The sequence below is a fragment of the Anastrepha ludens genome, chromosome 5 (genome assembly GCF_028408465.1).
Source record: "Anastrepha ludens isolate Willacy chromosome 5, idAnaLude1.1, whole genome shotgun sequence".
In the NCBI taxonomy this organism is placed as follows: domain Eukaryota; kingdom Metazoa; phylum Arthropoda; class Insecta; order Diptera; family Tephritidae; genus Anastrepha; species Anastrepha ludens.
Genome location: NC_071501.1, coordinates 111,990,043 through 112,010,847, shown reverse-complemented (window position 1 = coordinate 112,010,847; position 20,805 = coordinate 111,990,043). Strand labels below are relative to the sequence as shown.

General features: G+C 39.3%; 1 protein-coding gene across 3 annotated transcripts in view; it reads left to right on the top strand.

Moving 5' to 3' along the window:
- LOC128863168 (uncharacterized) overlaps positions 1–20,805 on the top strand; it is an 88,349-nt gene that overhangs the window by 55,798 nt on the left and 11,746 nt on the right. For 2 of the 3 annotated variants that reach the window (XM_054102166.1, XM_054102168.1), the window contains exons 2-3: positions 19,214–19,881; positions 19,966–20,160. In XM_054102166.1, the coding sequence (XP_053958141.1) occupies positions 19,561–19,881; positions 19,966–20,160 (516 nt within the window). In that variant the 5' untranslated portion in view covers positions 19,214–19,560. Of the gene's footprint in view, positions 1–10,106; positions 10,377–19,213; positions 19,882–19,965; positions 20,161–20,805 lie in introns of those variants that run through there. The other variant, XM_054102167.1, reaches the window with a different exon arrangement.

The following is a 20,805-nucleotide window of genomic DNA, read 5'->3' as shown; positions in this document are numbered from 1 at the left end:
TAGCGATCACCAGTTCAAAAACAAAGTTTTGAGAAAAACGCATTTAAAGTTTTGCTATCGGCTCCGGAGCGCCCGAGCGCCCTTTGATAATTGTTGAATAACTCGAAAAGCATTTGTCGTATTTACTTCAAATTTTCACACAAAGACTTTAAGATATTATACTTTGAGAAATTCCAAAAAAAACACAATCAAATTTTTTGAAAATTCTAATTACCCGTAAACCCTTAATTCAAATTGTGTCTTTGAATTATTCTTTTATTACGAAAAAAACTTCATTTTCACATCTTATTTAAGGCTTTACCAAAATGAATAATAACTATTCTATCGCTGCGAAAAATAATTTTTTTTTCATTGGTTCTCATTATTTGCATAGATGATAGGCAAACATAGAGTCGAAGCCTGCATGCCTTAGTGGGTTACGTACGTCAAGCAGCCCCAAAAATGCAATAAAAAAAACTTTTTCCAGAAGAAATAACAATAGAAATAAATATAAAGAAATGTACACATTGTTTATTAGCATTTAAACTTTATAAAAAAATATATTTTAATTTTTCTTTACAAAATTTAGTGCATAAAAAATCACGTGACCCAAAGGACAATGAAAAATGACGGTGTCCATCATTTCTCCTTGAAATGTTGATGGATCTGTGAAAAGTAAAAAAAAAATCTTGTAAAATAAAGTTCGAAAAATTTTGCAATTTACGGCATTTTACAAAAACAGTATGCGTTTTACGTCATAAATGTCACACTTTAATTACAATATATCTATAAAAATTTTAAATAAAAATATCAATAATTCGGCTCTATAGACACTTTCGAAAATTTAAAAAAAAAATGGCATCAAAAAATTTTGAAAACTGTATGAGTACCGGAAAAAGTAGTTTCGAGAAAAACGAGTCTAAACTTTCAAGTGCATTTCGCTCGAGGTCGCGCGCTTTTAGAGCAAAAACTTAAAATGCATTTTTTAATTTATTTTGTTAACTTACTTCTAATCTCCCATTCCAGCTCCATATTGTATGACTTCCTGATCAGTAAGCAATTGTTGTTGTTTATTTTTTTCCAGTCGGTGAGATGTTTTGACCTCTTTTGTTGCTTTCCTAGCCTGGATTCGTGCGTGTTTTAGCATCAACCTCTCGTCGGGCAGTTACATTTTCTACCATAACTTTATATCTATGGGGAATTCTTGCAATGGACCTCCATAGAAATATACTTTAAACTGAAGAATAAAAATCTGTAAAATAAATTGATATTTTGAAAATTGTGGACGTATGTAATCCCTTAAGCACAATTTGTCATTGTTGCGATTAAAAAGAGCAATCGATTTGAGAAATGCTCCCTTCTTCTTAGGAGAGTGAACTTGACAATAATCGGAGCGTCAGTCTTTGTGTTGGTAGACTTACGCATTCGAGATAGGCAGCGTGGTATTAATTGAGCTACAGCTATTGGTCAGCTGGTGCATTAAATCCTCTCACTTTTGTGTTGGTATACCGTGCAAACATGCAGCAGCGGCGATTTCAGCTCTTTCGTAGCGATCAAGCTGGCTTCGTAGTGAGCAGGCTTCAACGCTAAGAGAATTATTTGCGCACATCTTCGAGTACAAAGACCATTGCGCAACTTCTCTAATTCATCACAGTTACGTTTCACTGTCTCTGCTCTTTCTTCAAGAGATTTTTTGCTTTGCTTTAGGCTTGCAAGCTCCGCCGTAAGCTCTTCTATCAGTAGCAGTATGCGCTCACCTGATTCCCTTGGTAAGTCATGCACTGCACTCACGATTTTTTCGTCCAGTGGCGCGACCCACGCAGCAATAGGCGAACTCTCACCTTTGCACAAATTTTGCTGTGTTGCTATGGCAACAGCTAAAATTTGCGACGACCAAAGTTTTAATTGGGTTCTGTATTAGCAATACAAATAAACCGTCTGCAGAAAACAATCATCCAGAAGTCGTCAGCGTTGCCCAATAGGCGAGAAATTATGTTCTTTCAGGACAACGGTAGGTCATGAACATCGATAGTGGCTCGTTAAAAGCGCCAACACTGGATTGGGAGGTCATTAGGCGTTCTCCTTATAATTCGCGCCCGGCACCAAGTTGTTACCACCTACTTTTGTCTATAGTGAAAGATTTGACCGGCGAAAAATTCCCCTCAAGGGGAGCCTGTGAAAAATAACTGCCCTAATTGGTTTGTATATAGAAACGGGGGTGTCTGGTGGAATTTCGCCCAAACTTATTTCTTTCTTTGTTACTTTTTATTTTGGATATTACAAAAAAATCACATTTATTATAGACCCCACTTTGTAGGTAACTGCTTACGTATGTACATATGTGTGTATGTGTGCCCATAAATTACCTCCATACGGTATGAAAATACGTAAATTATTCATCTGTTCTCGTATGCTGTAGTTGCAACAAAGTTAGTTTTATTTTATATTTGCATACTTTTATTAATACATATGCATAAATGTAAGGGGTGGCTTTAGATGCGTCGAACTTTTGGCAATGAAACTGCAAAAATTGGTGACATTTCCTCTAGGGAACTCATACGACCACAGAACTTCTACAAAGCCGCTGCTTTCGAGCTTGGTGGGGGTCTCTTCCGAACATTGTGCATTTCCCTTCTGCAATCCTTCCCACAGTAGCCAACTGGAGCAGAAATTATCTCAGCATTCTTTCCTCAGCTATTCTGCTCTTGCTGTGCTGATGTTCAGACATCTTGGTTCTCCCTTTTTTGTTATACCTGTGGATATAGCCGCCTTTACTATTCCATAAATATTCCCCATACATGTACGGGGTATACTGCTGGAGTGACAGTTCCTGGCCGCATATAAATCCGTGTCACTCCGGCAACCTCAGAGGATCCGCGAGGATGGGGAACGATGAATTTCATCAGTATTATTAAGCGGTTAACATAAATGTAAATAGTTATTGTTAGGTCTTCTCTACGATCTCCATACTTTACCTCCTTTCCCCATTCGCGAATTCGCCCTGAATACCGCGAAGGAGGAAACTGGCGTTGATTTCATCTCATCGATCAATTTTTGTGACTGATTTTTTGACTAGAAATCGCATTTTAACCATCAATCACTCATCGTATTCGCTCTCTGGGACTTCTACCTATTCGGAAAATTGCATTTGGCCATAAAAGGAAAACGTTTTGCGTCCAAAAGGCTTGTACCGGCATCCTGAAGGATATTCCGGTCAATGACCTGAAACACTCTTTCGAAAAACTTTTAGATCTCGCAAAACAGTACACAAGGCCAGAAGGGACTATAATAAATAAATAAACTCGAAGTTATCAGAACAAAGCTCCTGCCGTTTCTATTTTACCTCAGTATTGTTTATTTTGGACTTCACCCTGTATAACCAAATAAATTGTATTTCTTATATAAAATTTTTGATGAACAGCCTTTAATGCTGTGATAAAGAAGAAGAAGCTTTCTAAATACTGTAAATACTTTTTTCAATTCTCTTACGGAACTGTCTGGCGTGGGGATGACACCAAATGGTTTTACGAAGAAAAATAAATGAGGCTCCCGTGCCGCACAGTGGTATCACAATGGACCTGTAAGGTTTAAGTGTGTTGGTCGTACAGAGTGGCTACCACCATAACCTAACCTAAACTATTGACCCAAAGTAGCACTTGTTGGCAAAAGAGATTCCCACGTTGGACTCATTAGCAAATGAGTAGTAAAGTTTTCTCTCGATGAACAAAACTAACACTCTATAAGGCTCTCATCATACCCATCCTAACGGATGACCCAGAAGGTTGAACGATGAAAATATCCGATAAGGCGCCCATTGGAGAGTTTGAGAGAAAGATTCTGCGTAAGATTTTTGAACTTTTGCACGTTAGCAACGGCGAATATCGCAGGCGATGGAACGAAGAGCTGTATGAGCTTTACGACGACATAGACAAAGCGCAGCGAATAAAGATCCAGTGGCTACGTTGGCTGGGTCATGTCGTCCGAATGGATACAAACGGTCCGGCTTTGAAAGTATTCGATGCGGTATCAGCTGGTGGTAGTAGAGGAAGAGGAATGTCTTCTCTGCGTTGGAAAGATCAGGTGGAGAAGGACTTGACTTCACTTGGTGTGTCAAACTGGCGCCGGTTAGCACGAGAAAGAAGCGACTGGCCCGCTTTGTTAAACTCGGCCAAAATTGCGTAAGCGGTTATTGCGCCAATTAAAAAGAAGAAACTATTGACTCATGAACATCTTTTCAGTTTTGAAAAAAAAAAAAATCGTTCCAAATCCGACCACTTTTTTCATTCCATAGTCAGTGAGCCAGAAGTTAGTCCCATCAGTGAACACAATTCGACCATTTGAAATTTTCTACTAAACAGCAACAAAAACAACATACACGCATATGTTTACTTGAACAGCTGATTCCAAAAATGCCTCTACAATAGTTTTATAAGTCTAAAAAACACACCCCTTATGCCAGTGAAAGATGTGCAAAGGCATCTCTATATACGTGCGGTATGGCAGGCTCTTATTTGCAAATATGCAACAACTCCGAAAAGTTGGCGCGCGTGTCCTTGCTCCACTTGCAGCGCCGGCAACAATAACAACCCAGAAACAGTCATCAGCCAACTAAGCAAAGTGATCGGAGAAGGCAGCAGAGGACGACAAAGCACAAGACAACTGCAACTATACAAATGAAATAGAATGGCAAACTTACTTGTAGCACATCAGCAAATGACGGAATGAGCTTTCTTTAGATATTTTTTTGTTTTTTGGTTTTAATTTTACAACATTTTTGTTTGAACTAAATTTGGGGCAGCACTACAACAACTGCAGCAGCAGAGCTTACCGTTATGTCTTCATTCGACATTGCCCGCTTGAGATTTGTATTTGCCGGAGTGTTAGCAACGCGCTATCGGTGTGACTGTCAGTCTGTCCGCTTCTCTGCTTGTCTGCTCGGCTGTCGTACTGAGTGGCTGTGCATACAAGATATATTTATGCTTCTTCAGAGATTAGCTGTATGCACCTTGTATGCATTTATATATGAAGGCTCAAACGCATGTATGTATGTGTGTGTGTGTGCATGCCGTCAAACTGAAACTGCCCATTGTTCATCTTGCAGCATCTTGCATTGTTTTCTACAAAAAGCAAGTAATGCTGCACATCATTGAGTAGCTGGCTACTAAGCGTACGCTTTTGCTGATGCGGCGTATTTTACCTAAGTAAGCAAGAATTGGTTCTCACCGATTTTATTTCTATTTTTAGCAAGCACTGCACGCCTATGAGTGTTACGTATTAAATGGAAAGCACTTCATTAAGTGATTTCCTTCTCAAAGTCATCGTAGAAAATATTACAACTCCTTAAAATCACTTGCTAAATACTTGGATCATGCACTTGTGGCACGTCTTGCTCTCCACCACCCGCCGTTACGTGCTCTATCGCTCGAATATGCTCGTATCGAATAATTTTTTTAGCGTTGCTGCTTTTGTTTGTTGTTGCTATTGTTTGCGTATGCATTGTGTTGCATTATTTGTCGCTCGTTTACACTTCCGCATACACACGATCGCTCACATCCATCATCAAGTGGTGGTGGTGGTGGTGAACACTTCACAGTTCGCGTTGGGGGAAAACAATAAAATTGCAACGACATCAAAGTAGGTACAACAAACCTATAGTTGTGTACTTCTTATTGCTGCTGCTGCGATATTTTTCCCCAATACATGATTTTGTTTTTGTTGCTTGTGCGCGTCTCCTCCATAAAACATGAATTGCCTACGCCAATATCGCACACAATAGACTTTTGAAAGTGTTATTTGCTTTGCATACTATTAGGCGCGCACACACCCAACATATGCTTACGTATAGATGGTCGCTCGTGTGTGCATGCATATTTGTATTGGTGCATCGATGCAGAAATGTCCTATCGCTATTTACATACATATAACCGAATATTTATACAAATTTGTAGGAAGAACTTGAATGCGAATGCTAGTCGGGCCTGTAGGAAACGCATACACACTTCTAAGGATGTGATTTAAGTAATTTAATGATTTGCCTATCCTTTTAAGTCGAAAACAAATGGGGATGAGAAAGAATCTGAAACCCTAGTTGGAAACGATGGAATCGACATACTAATGATGAAGTGTGCATAGCAATATTGAAGCTTAAGTGTAAATAAGTCACTGAAACCCGTGGTCTGTCTGCTGAGCTTTCAAGAGCTGGCAAGATGGTTCTTCTAACTCAAGCCTTAAATAGGTAGGTAGAAAGTGGATTAGATGGCAAGCGTACCATGGCTACACTGCAAGTAGCACCTGTGCGCCGAGCTAGACCACTACCTGCGAAAAAATTCACAACTTAAAGGAAGAAAAACGATATACAGCCATCCAATGCTGTTGATGTAGCGGAGAGGAGAAACGGAATCTAGGCTGGAGAGCTGCCTAAGGCTATCCTCGAAAGACACACTCAGGAGCCTCAAACGCTTAGCCACCAGACTCGGAAATTTGCAAAGAAAGATGCAGCCCTGTCGGTCCCCCACAGTTTCTGTAATGGAAGTTGTACAGAAGTCCAAGCTTTGCTGCAAGAGTTTCGTTCCCCCACTGACCGGTGACCACCGCTATTAATTTGGAAAAGGAATGCCTGGGGATCCCTAGCACTTTAAATGTCGTGCTTCTGTCGTACTGAGGCCAAAGTGATTTTGAGATAGCAGACGATAACTGTATCTGTCTTGCGCTTTTTGCAGAAAGAAATTGTGCAGTTTCCCTTTAATAACGGGGAAGGGGGCACCGATGTATTAGATCGGGATAATTGAAATCAGTTCTGTCAACCCTTTCCTGGTAAGCTCATCGGCAATTTGATTTATGTTCCTATGCCCTGGAGCCCAGATAGGAGAAATATTTCTTGCAGGAGTTGATCAAAAGAGAGCTGCAACATGGCGACTACAGGGAAAATAAATTTATGTCTTCCTCCCAACAGGGATCCCTAAGCACCTTGCATGTCTGCACTGTCGCGAAAACCTTTGCTTGAAAAAAACTACTACATAGTTTTCGGCAGTTTAAAGGAGACTTACATTTTTGGCTCACCTAGAGAAAACCCTCGCTGCAACGCCAGATTCCATCTTGGATCAGTCGATGAAACCTATGTCCGCGCAGACGCTCTGCACAAAAATGCTACCATGTCCTACAGGATTATCTCCTACAGGATTACCTCCAGAAGCGAACCTCCTTCAATCTAATAACACTCTGAGTGGTAATGGATTGAACTTGAAGATCAACGGAAAGTAAGTGCAGAATGACGTTAGCGGCGGCACTGAAGCACTTCCTTTTTGCCGAAGTGGCCAGGCCAATACGGTATGTGAAAGGGATGGAAGTGGAAGAACCACTCTCATGCTACAAAAGGTACAGAGAATGGCAATAGTTTGCATCAGCGAACAACGTTTACTGTTTGAATGAAGACTATTTTAAAAATCCTTTTGTAAAACTAGAAGAGCTAAGGAACTCTGAAACCCAATATCTCCATACGATTGCACATGAATGGTTCCAGCAAAAAAATCCTCTAGGAATACCAATGCTATTCCGTTTACCTGAGCTTTGTGGGGGTTTTCTAACAGAGCTAGTCGCAAAACAAAAAACTTTCGACACTGAAACTGAACTGCCTCTTAAACTTGTGGCACTTCGTTTTTCACATGGGTTAGATCCAATAACAAAGTAACATATCAGTTAAAGAGAAGGCAAGCGAGTTTGCAAGAAATCATTCTTCCATATCATTTTCACTGGCCTGTAAGAGGTTCGCATACCTGAAAAGCTTAGATATCGAACATCTGCGGATCTCCTTTAGTTTTCGGGTGATGGTGGCATTAATAAAAGCCGTGACACTGCTACAATGTGATGCGTCACCTGCAGATGATATCTTCTTTTTCATTGATAGCCAGGTGGCGATAAAATCTCTCACAAGGCAACCGGCAAACTCCAGGTAGCCATGAAATGCCTCTTAACGAGAGGGTAGCTGAAGGACCGATGAACTAGTGAGACTTTGCACCAAGGGGACTGATGAGTACACAGACAATGATATAGGCATATCCCTATAGACTCGTAGCTACTTCTCTTTGAGAAATTTGTAAGAGCAGCGAACGAAATATGGCGTAATGAAACTACTTCTAGAATCGCTCGACAATTGTGGCCGACTCTCGATTCTAAACGCACAGAATCTGTGCTATTCCAAAATAAGCATAGTTTTTTCTCTAAATGAGGAAGCGACAATTTTGTACCTTCAATTGACCCTTCCTCTATCTAGACGTAGATTCACCATTTTAGGTACAATTTTTTTTACTGAATTAGAACATCTCAGATCGGTGGAAATCAAGGATCGTCTAAAATTGAATTGAAAACTGTGCACGTATTTCAGGAGAGATAAGGACAAGTTCTTCACACGGCGTCACAATGGGCTATAAGCCTGAGTATGAAAACATAGTGGACAACCGCTTCAATCAAAGAGTTATTTTTTTCCTTTTTTCAGTCCTCTCGGGAGCTTAAGGCCCCGACAAGACTCTTCCATCGTACACGGTTCTGTACTGTTGTTTTTGCACCGTCCCATCAAATGTCGGCATCTGCTAGTTCGCAGCATCTCATCTGCCGTTCAAGAAGCGTCTCACACGTCACCAAACGTCTCTTGACATCCCTCTCCTACAATTGATGTGACACCCAGTTACCTGCTTACTGGACCATTTCCATCGTTTTGATACGTTTACCGACGGTTGATCTCTCAACATCCAACTCTTTAGACCTATCATCAAGGGTTCGACATGCGTTTTTATCTTCATCTTGTTGTAGTTGAGTATCTTCGAAGTTTTTCGGTGCCCCTTCGCGATCTTTATCACTCACGTCGAAATTGCCACTTTGGAAGTGTCGAAACCAGTCTTTACAAGTTGCATTTGATGGAGCGTAATTATCGTAAATATTGATCCATATACGACACGCTTCAGCTTCACTTTTCTTTAAGAGGTAATAATGAAGCATGACTTCCCGCAAATGCTGTGTTTTCGAGACGAAAGTAGACATTTTTCACGTCAGATAAAAAGGGATCTTTACGCCTCAAACGAATGTCAACTACTGCGATCGAGACCTCACATATCTATATATGTATAATTGGCGCGTACACCCTTTTTGGGTGTTTGGCCGAGCTCCTCCTCCTATTTGTGGTGTGCGTCTTGATGTTGTTCCACAAAATGGAGGGATCTACAGTTTCAAGCCGACTCCGAACGGCAGATATTTTTATGAGGAGCTTTTCCATAGCAGAAATACACTCGGAGGTTTGCTATTGCATGTTATATGTTTTCTTAATTTTGGTGTTTCATCGAGATTCGAACCTACGTTCTCTCTGTGAATTCCGAATGGTAGTCACGTACCAACCCATTCGGCTATGGCGGCCGCTGAGACCACACATATACACCTTCGAATTACCAGTATGTTACGAGAGCGAACACAAAAATAGTATCAGCAGGGACACCTCTTTTACGAGGGCGGAAACTTATTCCCATACCCAATATTAAGCCCAAGTCCAAAGATTTTAAATTTACAGCTTGCCAAATATGGGATTGCCACGTGTTTTTCACGCATTATATCGATTTCGCATTGGGTCAATTGAAAGCATTATAAAACCACACGTTTACATAGAATCACACACTAATGCAAACTTTTGCAAAGTACAAACAAATATATGCATCTACACTTGCAAACACACACACACGCACACACACATGCCATAGATAATATCCATTTCGCTTGTATGGTCGTGTTGGATGCATTCAATATGAAATCAATTATGCTCATCTGCATATAAACTGCTTTAGTGCTAACCCTCTGATTTCCGGTCAAACCCCGCATTCACCATTCACCATCTGATTCACCCCGGCTCCGGTGTTCCCTTGCCATTAGACGATTGTCGTCGCTTGTGCATCCGGCTCATCGTCTGACTAAATTTGTCAATTGAAGTGCATAAAAGCCAAGATTTTTTTTGTAGGTCCTTTAATATGCAACTCCTTGAGGCACACCCCATTCAGCTTAGCCCGCCAGCCCTACAGCCCGTCAGTTCGTCGGTTAGGCAGTTATTCAGTGCTCAGTGTTCAGTGTGCACGACGGCGGTACCTCGGGTATAATATGCAGTCATATTGTTGCACCGTTGCATTATCATTGTTGTTGTCGCACAAGTCACACGTACAATACACTATAACGGTAATGTGCAGAAGTTGCACTTAGTTGACTTGGCCTGTTTATGGTTGACTTGGCTCGGAGTGTCTGGTCTGCCTTACTTGGCACATTCGTTCGTTATTTATGAACTCGATTTGCGTGCAAACAAAATAACTATTGAAAGGCAGCAGAGTGGCACTTCGATGGAGTGGAAGTTTTAGAAAAAACGTGTTGCGGTAAATATTCTTAATAGCATTTTTAATAATGCCAAAGCAATTTTTTTCTGTTTTATGTAAATTGTTAAGGGAGCACAACGAGTGAACGACTCAAATTCACATTTTGGATTGTAAAAAGTTTTATGCGACAAGTGAGACGAACACAAAAACATTTTCTAAGTGATTGAAAATCCATACAAATAAAAAAAGTTTGTGTGAATTTCGATTTAGTAGAAGTTTCTCGAGCATTACGCATTTTTGTGAATATTTTACTCATTTACGCATAAGTGAAATCGGGCTAAGCAATGAGAATTCTAAGCAATGGATTTTTCCAGAAGAGAAATACGCTGGGCGTCGCAGACACGAGTGTTTTTCAAAGCTTACAAGCTCGATCACCACAGTGGAAGTAGAATATTAGGTGAAGCCGAAAATTCAGCAAGTTTTCTGCTAGATGCCGTACCAGCTTCATGTTCCAAAATACAGGTAAAAAGGTTCAGCACACTAGATAGGGCTAGTTTCCCCTGTTGAGGAAAAACCCGAGCCATTCCGGTAGGTACAACCGTCTGCCATCGGAATGTCCAAAAGTGAAAAGTGAAAAGAAAAAGTCCAAAGTAAACGTTTTTCCGCCAGCCTTAAACGCATTTTCACTATAAGAAATCTCCAGCTTTCACCCACTAAACCCACGGCGACCCTCTTTACTACCTGCATGAAGGAGTTCAAATTGCATCTAAAAATGAAAGCCGAGGACACACCAATATCAACCGTTAACAACGCCAAAATTTTGGGTGTCATCTTCAACAGTTTGCTCTCCTTTTTAGCTCACACAACCGCAATTACCTCTAAGGTCCAAAACCGCAACAAGGTTCTCAAATCGCTAGCCGGCAACATTTGGGTTAAAGACAAAGAAATTTTGCTGGCGACATTTAAAGCAATTAGCTGACCTGGTCGCCTGGTACTAGTGATTCGCAGTAGCTAAAGCTCCGAACCTGTCAAAATACTGCTATCAAGACAGCTATGGGATGCGTCCTGATCAAGGAGCTGAGTAAAATGCTCAGAAAACTATTTTTGCTAGGGTGCTACCACAGGAATCATTTCCGCAAACATTTGCTAGAGCCTGAGTCAAGATATACCTCTTCGACTACACCGACGAGACCCAGGACCAAACACAAGTGCAACTACTGAACCGGACAGTTAATAGACAGACGTTAAACGACATTCATCGGAAGACTCACTACCTTCCTAAACTCCCGACCACCAAATGCTGTTTTCAGAGTACAATCACCACGCAATTGCAGACGAAGAACTTTAGCTGCTTCGGAAGTGCTGCGTAACTTTGGCTCATTCACTGTCTGATAGCAGGCTAAACTCCTCCCCATCCAGAATCGACCCCGACGTACTCAATATATGTCCGCACGACACTAACCTCGCTCAAACCCTCTCTCTCTGGGCCCAACCTGACGAATCAGCACATATGCTGGGTATACCGTTAGTTGAGGTAGACGATAACTCCACTGCACTGACAGGGCCTAGTGAATTGTTACAACAACAACAACTGTTAAAAGGCGTCCAATGCCTCAATCGAAACTGCTTTGTCCACGAAGCATTTAGACTTTACAAATCCCTTACAAATAAAAGTCCAAAGGCGTGATATCATACGATCTTGTTGGCCAATCCACAGGTCCGAGATGAGAGACAAATTGTTCACCGAAACGATAGCAAACGACGCAGTAAATCCTTTGTTTCAGGGGTTATATGGAAGTAGCGCCGTCTGCCGGCTTGTTGGAACCAAATTTTGTAGACATCACGGGCTTCAAAAATGCATTTATCATTGCGCGATAGCGTTCACCATTCACACTTGCATTGGCGCCAGCCTCGTCTTTGAAGAAATATAGGCCGATGATTCCTCCAACCCATAGGCCGCGCCAAACGGTTGTTTTCAATGGACGTTATGGCTATTCTTGAATGTCGTCGGGTTGCTCTTCAGCTCAAATACATAGCCATTAAGCCAAAAATATTATAGGACTCAAATGCTGAACACCAAAAGTTGGCTTGAGCACACGATCAGCACTTTTCACGAGTCGAGTTTTGTAATGCAATTGTACGATTTGTAAACGTTGTTGTAGAGCCGTAAGTCTTTCCATTATGAAATGTCAATGAATACTGAAAAAAATTGTGTATTTAATTAGACAGTAGTCACTCGTGATCTGTTAAAAAAACCCCCACTTAAAAAAGTATCTCCAATCTGATCAGCCTTTACATTGCCCAAGATTCTCTTTCGTCAACACTTTCTGACCCGCTGTTCTTATCGTCAAGCGGGAGATAATTGGAAGCTTATAATGAGGCTTCCATTGCCGAGGAACCAGTATCCAAGCCGGTTCTAGTTTTCTTTCTACTCCTTATAGTCGAGTCGATTTTCTTTCGGTGAACTTGGGTGATTTGCCCGTACTCACTTAGATCGGTGGTAGGTCTTCTTCCTTGAATAGCGATCCGACCCTACTAAGTGAGCAATAAAGTTGATGTCGACATTTCCTTCAAACATCAGGTAGAAATTGAATTGTCCCGCTGCAAACTCGGAAGCCATTTCCTCATCTGTTGAAATAGGAGATACCACGGGAAGGTTGAGGTTGGCTTTTGGCCTCATGAGAGGATATAGGAGTCGCATCATGAACCTTAAGGGTTGTATTCCAAGTAGATACAGTTTTCTGCTGCTTGCCGCACTTCAAAGGAACTAAATTTTGATATGGGCACAAATACCTTTTAGCTTACTTAATGAACTTCGAGTTAAAATATTGTAAGTGTAAACCCATTAATCTGGCTGACACTAAGGTCATCAGTATCATTTAGTAACGATGAACCTAGTATCTAAACCTAGTGGCATGCCACGCGGTACAGTAATAAAGAAGGTGCCTAACGGACTCTTCCTCCTCCTCATTCTTGCAGCTTCTGCAATAGTAGAAATGAGGTACGTTCAATCTTTGAGCATGTCGAACTAGGATATAGTGGGCTGTGACGTGGTTGTTAGGACCAATTACACTGCGTTACAAAAACGAACTTTTGTTCTGTCCTATGAACCAAATATACTTTTTCGGAAAGGGGAGAAAAAATAAAATACGTCAGAATTTTTTTTTTTATTTATAAAATATAGAGCTCGTAGTCCGCCTGTGTGAAAAACTTTGGATCAATTTTTAACCCTTTTTCCGTGATCCAATCGCGCTGAATTTCTGCAGGCAGACTCGTGGAAATGTTGTTATTATGTAAAATTAAAAAAATAAATGTTATCAATTCTCAGATTTTCTTAAACTTTTTTTTCTAAAAAAAAATTGTTTCTAAATTTTCGGCATAACTTGAAGGGACTCCAAATTTTTAAACAACTTATTAACCTTTAATTTATTGTTTCATACAACACACTCTGTGCCGTTTGTGTGTTTGTTACAGTTCCGGAAGTTCCGATCATCTGACAGTTGCGCTACTAGGAGACGTATACTTTGACAATTGTTTTAGGTTCTGTTGCGCGAAAACGTCTTTCTGTATATTTCGAAATAACTTTTGTTACGTTTGTGGCTTATTCGCACCAAGTAAAAATTTTAAAAATATTACGAAAACAGTGGTTAATTCGTTTCAGAAAATATTCAAGACTGCTTATGTTCCTTACTTGTGGCATACTCCTCCGCAAGTCGTGTGCGACTATTGCTATAGAAATTTATGCAGGTTTACTGATGGAAGGTCAACAATAAAGTACTCTGTACCAACAATTTGGCTACCACGTACGGAGCACTGCAGTGAACTGTGCTACTTTTGCGTAAATTTTACTCAAACTAAAGGGTACCAATACTTTCGCCGCAACAAAATTCGCTACTCTAATGTAGAATTCCAGCGGTTATGTACTCACCAGAAGAACGTATAGCGGCTTCAATGGAGATTTTTGATGATGTTCCCGAATTAAGGGATGGAGAACCAACAGTAGCACCAACAATACTATCAACATTTCTTGCATCGAATGCGAGATGCGGGGAACCAGAAGTATCGGAATTTGTACCAACACCCAGTGAACTTGGGACTGCAGTGCCGCATTTAGTAACGTAAGCCGAATTCAATGACCTTGTACGAGAAGGAAATTTGTCAAAGAGAACAGCCGAACTCTTTGCATTACGCTTTCAGCAGTGTAATATAGTGGCGGCTGATTTTAAAATAACAAATGCTTACAAACGCAAAAATAAAAGGCTGAAGTTTCTTTAAAAGCATTAAAATGTTTAATGCAACAATTTTTAATTTTAATATAATAAAATTAATAAAAAAATTCGGGGTTTTATATCTCTATTGTAATGCGGAGTGAAATACCTTTCTTTTGATACCCACATCGGCATATCTCATGCAATTTTTTTTTTAATTTCGAACAGGTGGCAACCCTATGAAACATTGTCAGTGGCAACACCGACGTGAAAAGTCTAGAAATGTGATACACTATCTGTGTGCCCAATTTCATTCAAATCCGTTAAGCTAATCCTGAGATCGTGTGGCTATACAGATATTCATACAAGAATTGCTCGTTTAAAGTTATAAAATACAATACCAAAAAAAAAAACATTGTTACGTGTCCATGAAAATCGCCACGTGTATTTTTATTTTTTATCCCCTTTCCGAAAAAGTATATTTGGTTCATAGGACAGAATTTGTGTAACGCGGTGTTAGCAATTGAGCTTTTGTCCAAAAGATGTGGAGCTAAACTTTCCAAAATATCTTCTGCAACATCAGACTCTCTCTCTCTCTCTCTCCCTGACAAATGTAATAATACGAGTAGTACAGCTCTACTTATTTTTCTATCGTGGTACCAGTATCAAGTTCAAAAAACGATATACAGGAAATTTGATTTCGGCAAAAATTGTCTTACCCCATCACACCCAATGCATCTCTTTAATGGCGATGCTTTCAAGCATATTTTTCACGAGCTCGATGCAAATGAGATTTCGCGTCTTTCAAAAAGACAGTCCAAGTACTTTGATTTTTTTATTAAAGACTGCTCGCATAGCATGACAGTCTTTTACTTATCGTTAATTAAAACCACTTTGACTTTTTGGTAGGTCTCAGTTGAGTGTGAGCGCTCTATTACAATTCGCTCTGCGTATAGTTGAAGTTACAATACTCTCATGAAGCCTTACTGCGGTATAACTGAAAATAGAGGCGCCGCTGTTTATCAAAATTCCTCGTTTAATTTCATTTAATAACATTTTGGTATCTATTGGGTTGGCAACTAACTAATTGCGGTAAGGCAATTTATTCATAGAACTAAATAACTTTATTTTCTAATGTATTTCTCATTTGATCAATGACCTTTTGCCATCTTTCAAGCAGCATCATAATCCCACGTTCATAAAACTTCTGGTTTTTATTAGCAAAAAACTGAATCAGGTACGATTTGACATCATCATCATTATTGAAATTTTTATCATTCAAGGTGTTTTGTAAAGATAGAAACAAAAAGTAATCAGATGGTTCAAGGTCAGGACTATATGGTGGATGTGGCAAAACATCCCAATCAAGCTCCAATAATTTTTGCCGAGTAGCCAAAGATGTGTGCGGCCTTGCATTGCCATGATGGAATACAATACTTTTTCGATTTGTCAATTCGAGCCGTGTTTCTTCAACTGCATTGTTTAATTTCGTTAGTTGTTCAATGTAGACATCAGAATTGTTGTTGTTGTTGCTGTTGTAGGAGCATAAACATTCCCCATATATATATATACGGAATGCTGCTGAAGTGACAGTCCTTGGCCGGATATAAATCCGGGTCGTTCCGGTAACGTAGAACCGACTGTCGTGGGAACGACATCAGATTTGATCTTTCGGTTGGGTGGTAAGAGTTCAAAGCATACAATTCCTTGGTAATCCCACCAAACTGATACCAAAACCTGCTTTTGATGAATATCAGCTTTTGATGTTGTTTGAGTTGGTTCATCGGGCCTGCTCCACGATCTTTTCTGCCTGATATCGTTGTAAACAACCCATTTTTTATCGCCAGTTATCAGTCGTTTTAAAAATGGTTGATTTTCATTACGTCTCTCTAGCAAATCGCAGCTGTTAATGCGTTGCGTTAAATGCGTTTCTTTCAGTTCGTGAGTAACCCATGTATCGAGTTTTTGAACATAGCCAAGTTGTTTTAAGTGATTTTCAATGCACTTATGTGGTACATGAAGCTTCTCTGTAATCTGCCGTGTTGTACTATGACGATCCGAATCGATTATTGCTTTGATTAGGGCGTCATCAACTTCAACTGGACGAACAAAGCGTTTTTCGTCTTTGAGTGAAAAATGACCAGAACAAACCAATTTTGACATGCCCGTTCTTTTAAGGCTTCGCCACCCTAAACAGCACATATCTTTTTATGAGCTTGCGATGCGGTTTTCCCTTTGCGGAAATGAAAAAGCAAAATATGACGAAAATGTTCCTTTTGATTTTCCATTTTTCAATGAACGCCAAACGAAAACTGCGCAACCGATCAGAACACTTTTTTTACTGATTCACAGCTGAACTATCCAACTATCAAATATCAAAATGTGTTTCACATTTGTACTACGTCCGCAAACCTAAAATTTCAACTGAAGCCATCTATGAGTGAAATCCGCAATTACTTAGTTGCCAACCCAATATTTATACTATCCGAGTCATTTTATAATTGATATTCACCGATGTCAAGATAATTTTTCATAGATTATTTTTTTATTGTATTTTCTACTCTCATTACATCAACATACCACAACCACAAGGAGGTCGACAGAGCTTCGAAATTTCTACCTGTGTATTAAAGAGACGGCCGCCGTAGCCGAATGGGTTGGTGCGTGACTACCATTCGGAATTCACAGAGACAATGTAGGTTCGAATCTCCGTGAAACACCAAAATTAAGAAAAACATTTTCTAATAGCGATCGCCCCTCGGCACGCAATGGCAAACTTCCGAGTGTATTTCTGCCATGAAAAGGCTCCTCTTAAAAATATCTGCCGTTCGGAGTCGGCTTAAAACTGTAGGTCCCTCCATTTGTGGAAAAATATCAAGGCGCATACCACAAATAGGAGGAGGAGCTCGGCCAAACACCCAAAAAGGGTGTACGCGCCAATTATATAATAGGACTATGAATAAGTTCGTGCGGTTTTTTTCGAAATTTGAAACTTTATTGACGTAAAATGGTTACAAATTTAATATTCAAAATATTGTCCATCGCTTACTACTACTTTTTCCCATCTTTCTGGCAATTCACGGATTCCCTTTGTGAAAAATTCGGTCGGTTTTGCCGCAATCCACGAATCGATCCATTTCTTGACTTCATCGTAATTACGGAAGTGCTGGTCAGCCAGGCCATGTTGCATCGATCGGAAGAGATAGTAATCGGATGGCGCAAGGTCTGGACTATACGGCGGGTGGGGTAGGACATCCCATTTGAGCGTTTCTAAGTATGTTTTGACCACTTGTGCAACATGTGGCCGAGCATTGTCATGTTGCAAAATAACTTTGTCATGTCTATCGGCGTATTGCGGCCGTTTTTCTCGCAGTGCTCGGCTCAAACGCATCAATTGTCGTCGGTAGACATCCCCCGTAATCGTTTCATTCGGTTTCAGTAGCTCATAATACACAACACCCAGCTGGTCCCACCAGATACACAGCATAACCTTCAGGCCATGAATATTCTGCGCCGACGTCGATGTTGAAGCATGGCCAGGGTATCCATACGTTGCCCGACGTTTTGGATTGTCGTAATGGACCCACTTTTCATCGCCAGTCACAATTCGATGCAAAAAACCCTTTCTTTTGTGCCGTTGAAGCAGTTGTTCGCATGCCATAAAACGGCGTTCAACGTCTCTTGGCTTCAATTCATACGGCACCCAATGGCCTACCTTTCGGATCATTCCCATGGCTTTTAAACGTTTGGAAATGGTTGATTGATCAACTCCCAAAGTTTTTGCAACCTCTTCTTGCGTTTGAGCCGGATCTTGATCGAGCAATTCCTCCAATTCGGTATCCATGAACTTTGGCGGCGCACCCTCGCGTTCTTCGTCTTCCAAGCCAAAATCACCACTTTTAAAGCGTGCAAACCACTTCTGGCACGTTCGCTCAGTTAGAGCATGCTCACCATAAACTTCCACCAAGATACGATGACTTTCGGCTGCTTTTTTCTTCATATTAAAATAATGAAGAAGAATTCCCCGCAAAAACACATTATTTGGCACGAAATTCGACATTTTCAAGTGTGGTAAAAATATTGTTGTTTACGCTTCAAATAAAAAACTTATACTGACGTTTGTGCCTTACGACAGTAGCTCTCCAATGAATGTTTGGAAATGTGGATCGATGGAATAATAATCAAGTTACGCCATCTGTTGTAAAACCGCACGAACTTATAAATAGACCTATTATATATATATATATGTATAAAACAGTCAAAAGTAAAACAAAAATAGTAAAAAAAAAAAATTACTTAATGTACATTATTTTAATTACATCTGTATATTATGGAATTTTTTAGGAGCATAAAAATACTAAATTCGCAATGTGTTTGAAAGTCGGGAATTCGTATGTTCTGTAAATTATAATGGTTCAAAATTCATTTGGAAACACACTTTGGAGTATCTGTATCTAAAATGTCTCAATTATCATCATCATCATTTTGTGTTACAACCCGGGGCGGGCTTTAATCTCAATGTTTAATCTGTCACTGTCTCAATGCTGTCGAAAATTTTTTGTTCCGTTAGTTTATATTCGTGTTGTTATGTTTACATTGTTATCATTTTCTGTTGTCCATTTCGGATGAAAATAAAACTTTATATATAAGTTATAAATTTTTAACTCGAATTTTTTGATTTGTTTACAGATTTTACAGTGAAGATCGCCCGAAAAGTGTAAAACCTTTAAAATTGACTACAACCCTCCAACACGAATCGGATTTCACATAAATATTTGCAGCAGCGTTAACACGATATCTCCCATCCGTCGTCTACATACTTACTACTATCGTAACTACATATTGAACTGCTGGTTGTTTATTGTACAGCTCTATTCAGCTATTCCTGAAGCATCGATTCCAAAGTAATCTTTTTCGCCAACAAATTGCTATCGTAAACTTCAAATTGGCGTCTGGAGTGTGGTTTTTGGGTATTTTTAAAATCATCATAATTTCGCACAAGATCCGGTGATGTGGGACAACCCCCGCAACGGGAAATGCAACAAACCCAACGTTATATACCGTCTGTATCTGATTTATATGGGACGGACGAGATAGAACTCCTACTGGACGAAATACGCGAATTAGAACCGGTCTGCTGTCAGCTGGACGATGAACAGGATTTTGAAATAGCTGGCAGCAGAGCCGGTGAGCTGTCACTATCCTTAGAATCGCCGCTGGGCACGTGCACGTCGTGGGACTCGCACGCCAATTATAAACAGCGCAGCGGCCAAACGCCACTGCCATGGGGTGTCGCCCTACACTGTGATCCGCAACACTTGAAAACGCCTACAGGGATTGTGCGAATTCTTTTGGTGGTTAGCATGCGACGAAGCTAAATACGTAAACTTATATTTAATTATATCAATAATTGTTTTTTTTCTTTTATTGATTTTTTTTAGTTATCGTCAGCCGCTTGTCTGGCCTGCGAATGTTCCGCCGGCACAGTACAAGTAGGCCTCTTTTTACTGCCACTCATCGGACGCTTGAGATTAATGGTCTTCTGTGCGATCTTCTCCTTACTAATCACCTGTCTAATGTTATTTCTAGACATTTCACATATAGCACTCATGTTCCCCTTCAATTGGACTAAAGTTGTAAGCAAATGAATTTATCAAATGAAAGAAAAAATAAAAAATGGATTCAAATAATTCAAGTAATCAATGTAAATTCAATTCAATTAAAAAAAGCGAAATAAAATAAATACAAATAAAATTAAATTAAATGAAATACAACAAAATAAAAGAATTTAAATTATTCAAAGGAAATAAAATAAATTTTTATTAATATAAATAAATAAAATAAAAAAAAATTAACTGAAAAGAAAACCATATTTATATAAAATAAAAGAATACAAACAAAAAATTTAAAAAATTAACTGAAAAGAAAACTAAATTTATAAAAAATAAAAGATTACAAAAAAGAAATTAAAAAAATTAACTGAAAAAAACTAAATTTATAAAAAATAAAAGAATACAAAAAATTTCTCTTAGATGAAATAAATTCAAATGAAATTAAATAATGTAAAGTAAAATTAAAATGAGATAAAGTTAGAAAAGTAAAATAGAATCAAATAAAATAAAACAAAATTATTAAAAAATGAAAATAATTTCAAAGAATGTAAAGAAAAACAAAAATGAAATGAAACAAAGCTAAATAAAGTAAAAGAAATACGAATGAAATAAAATATAAGAAATTAAAATAAAGATAAATAAGTAAAAACACAATAAGGGGATAAAATA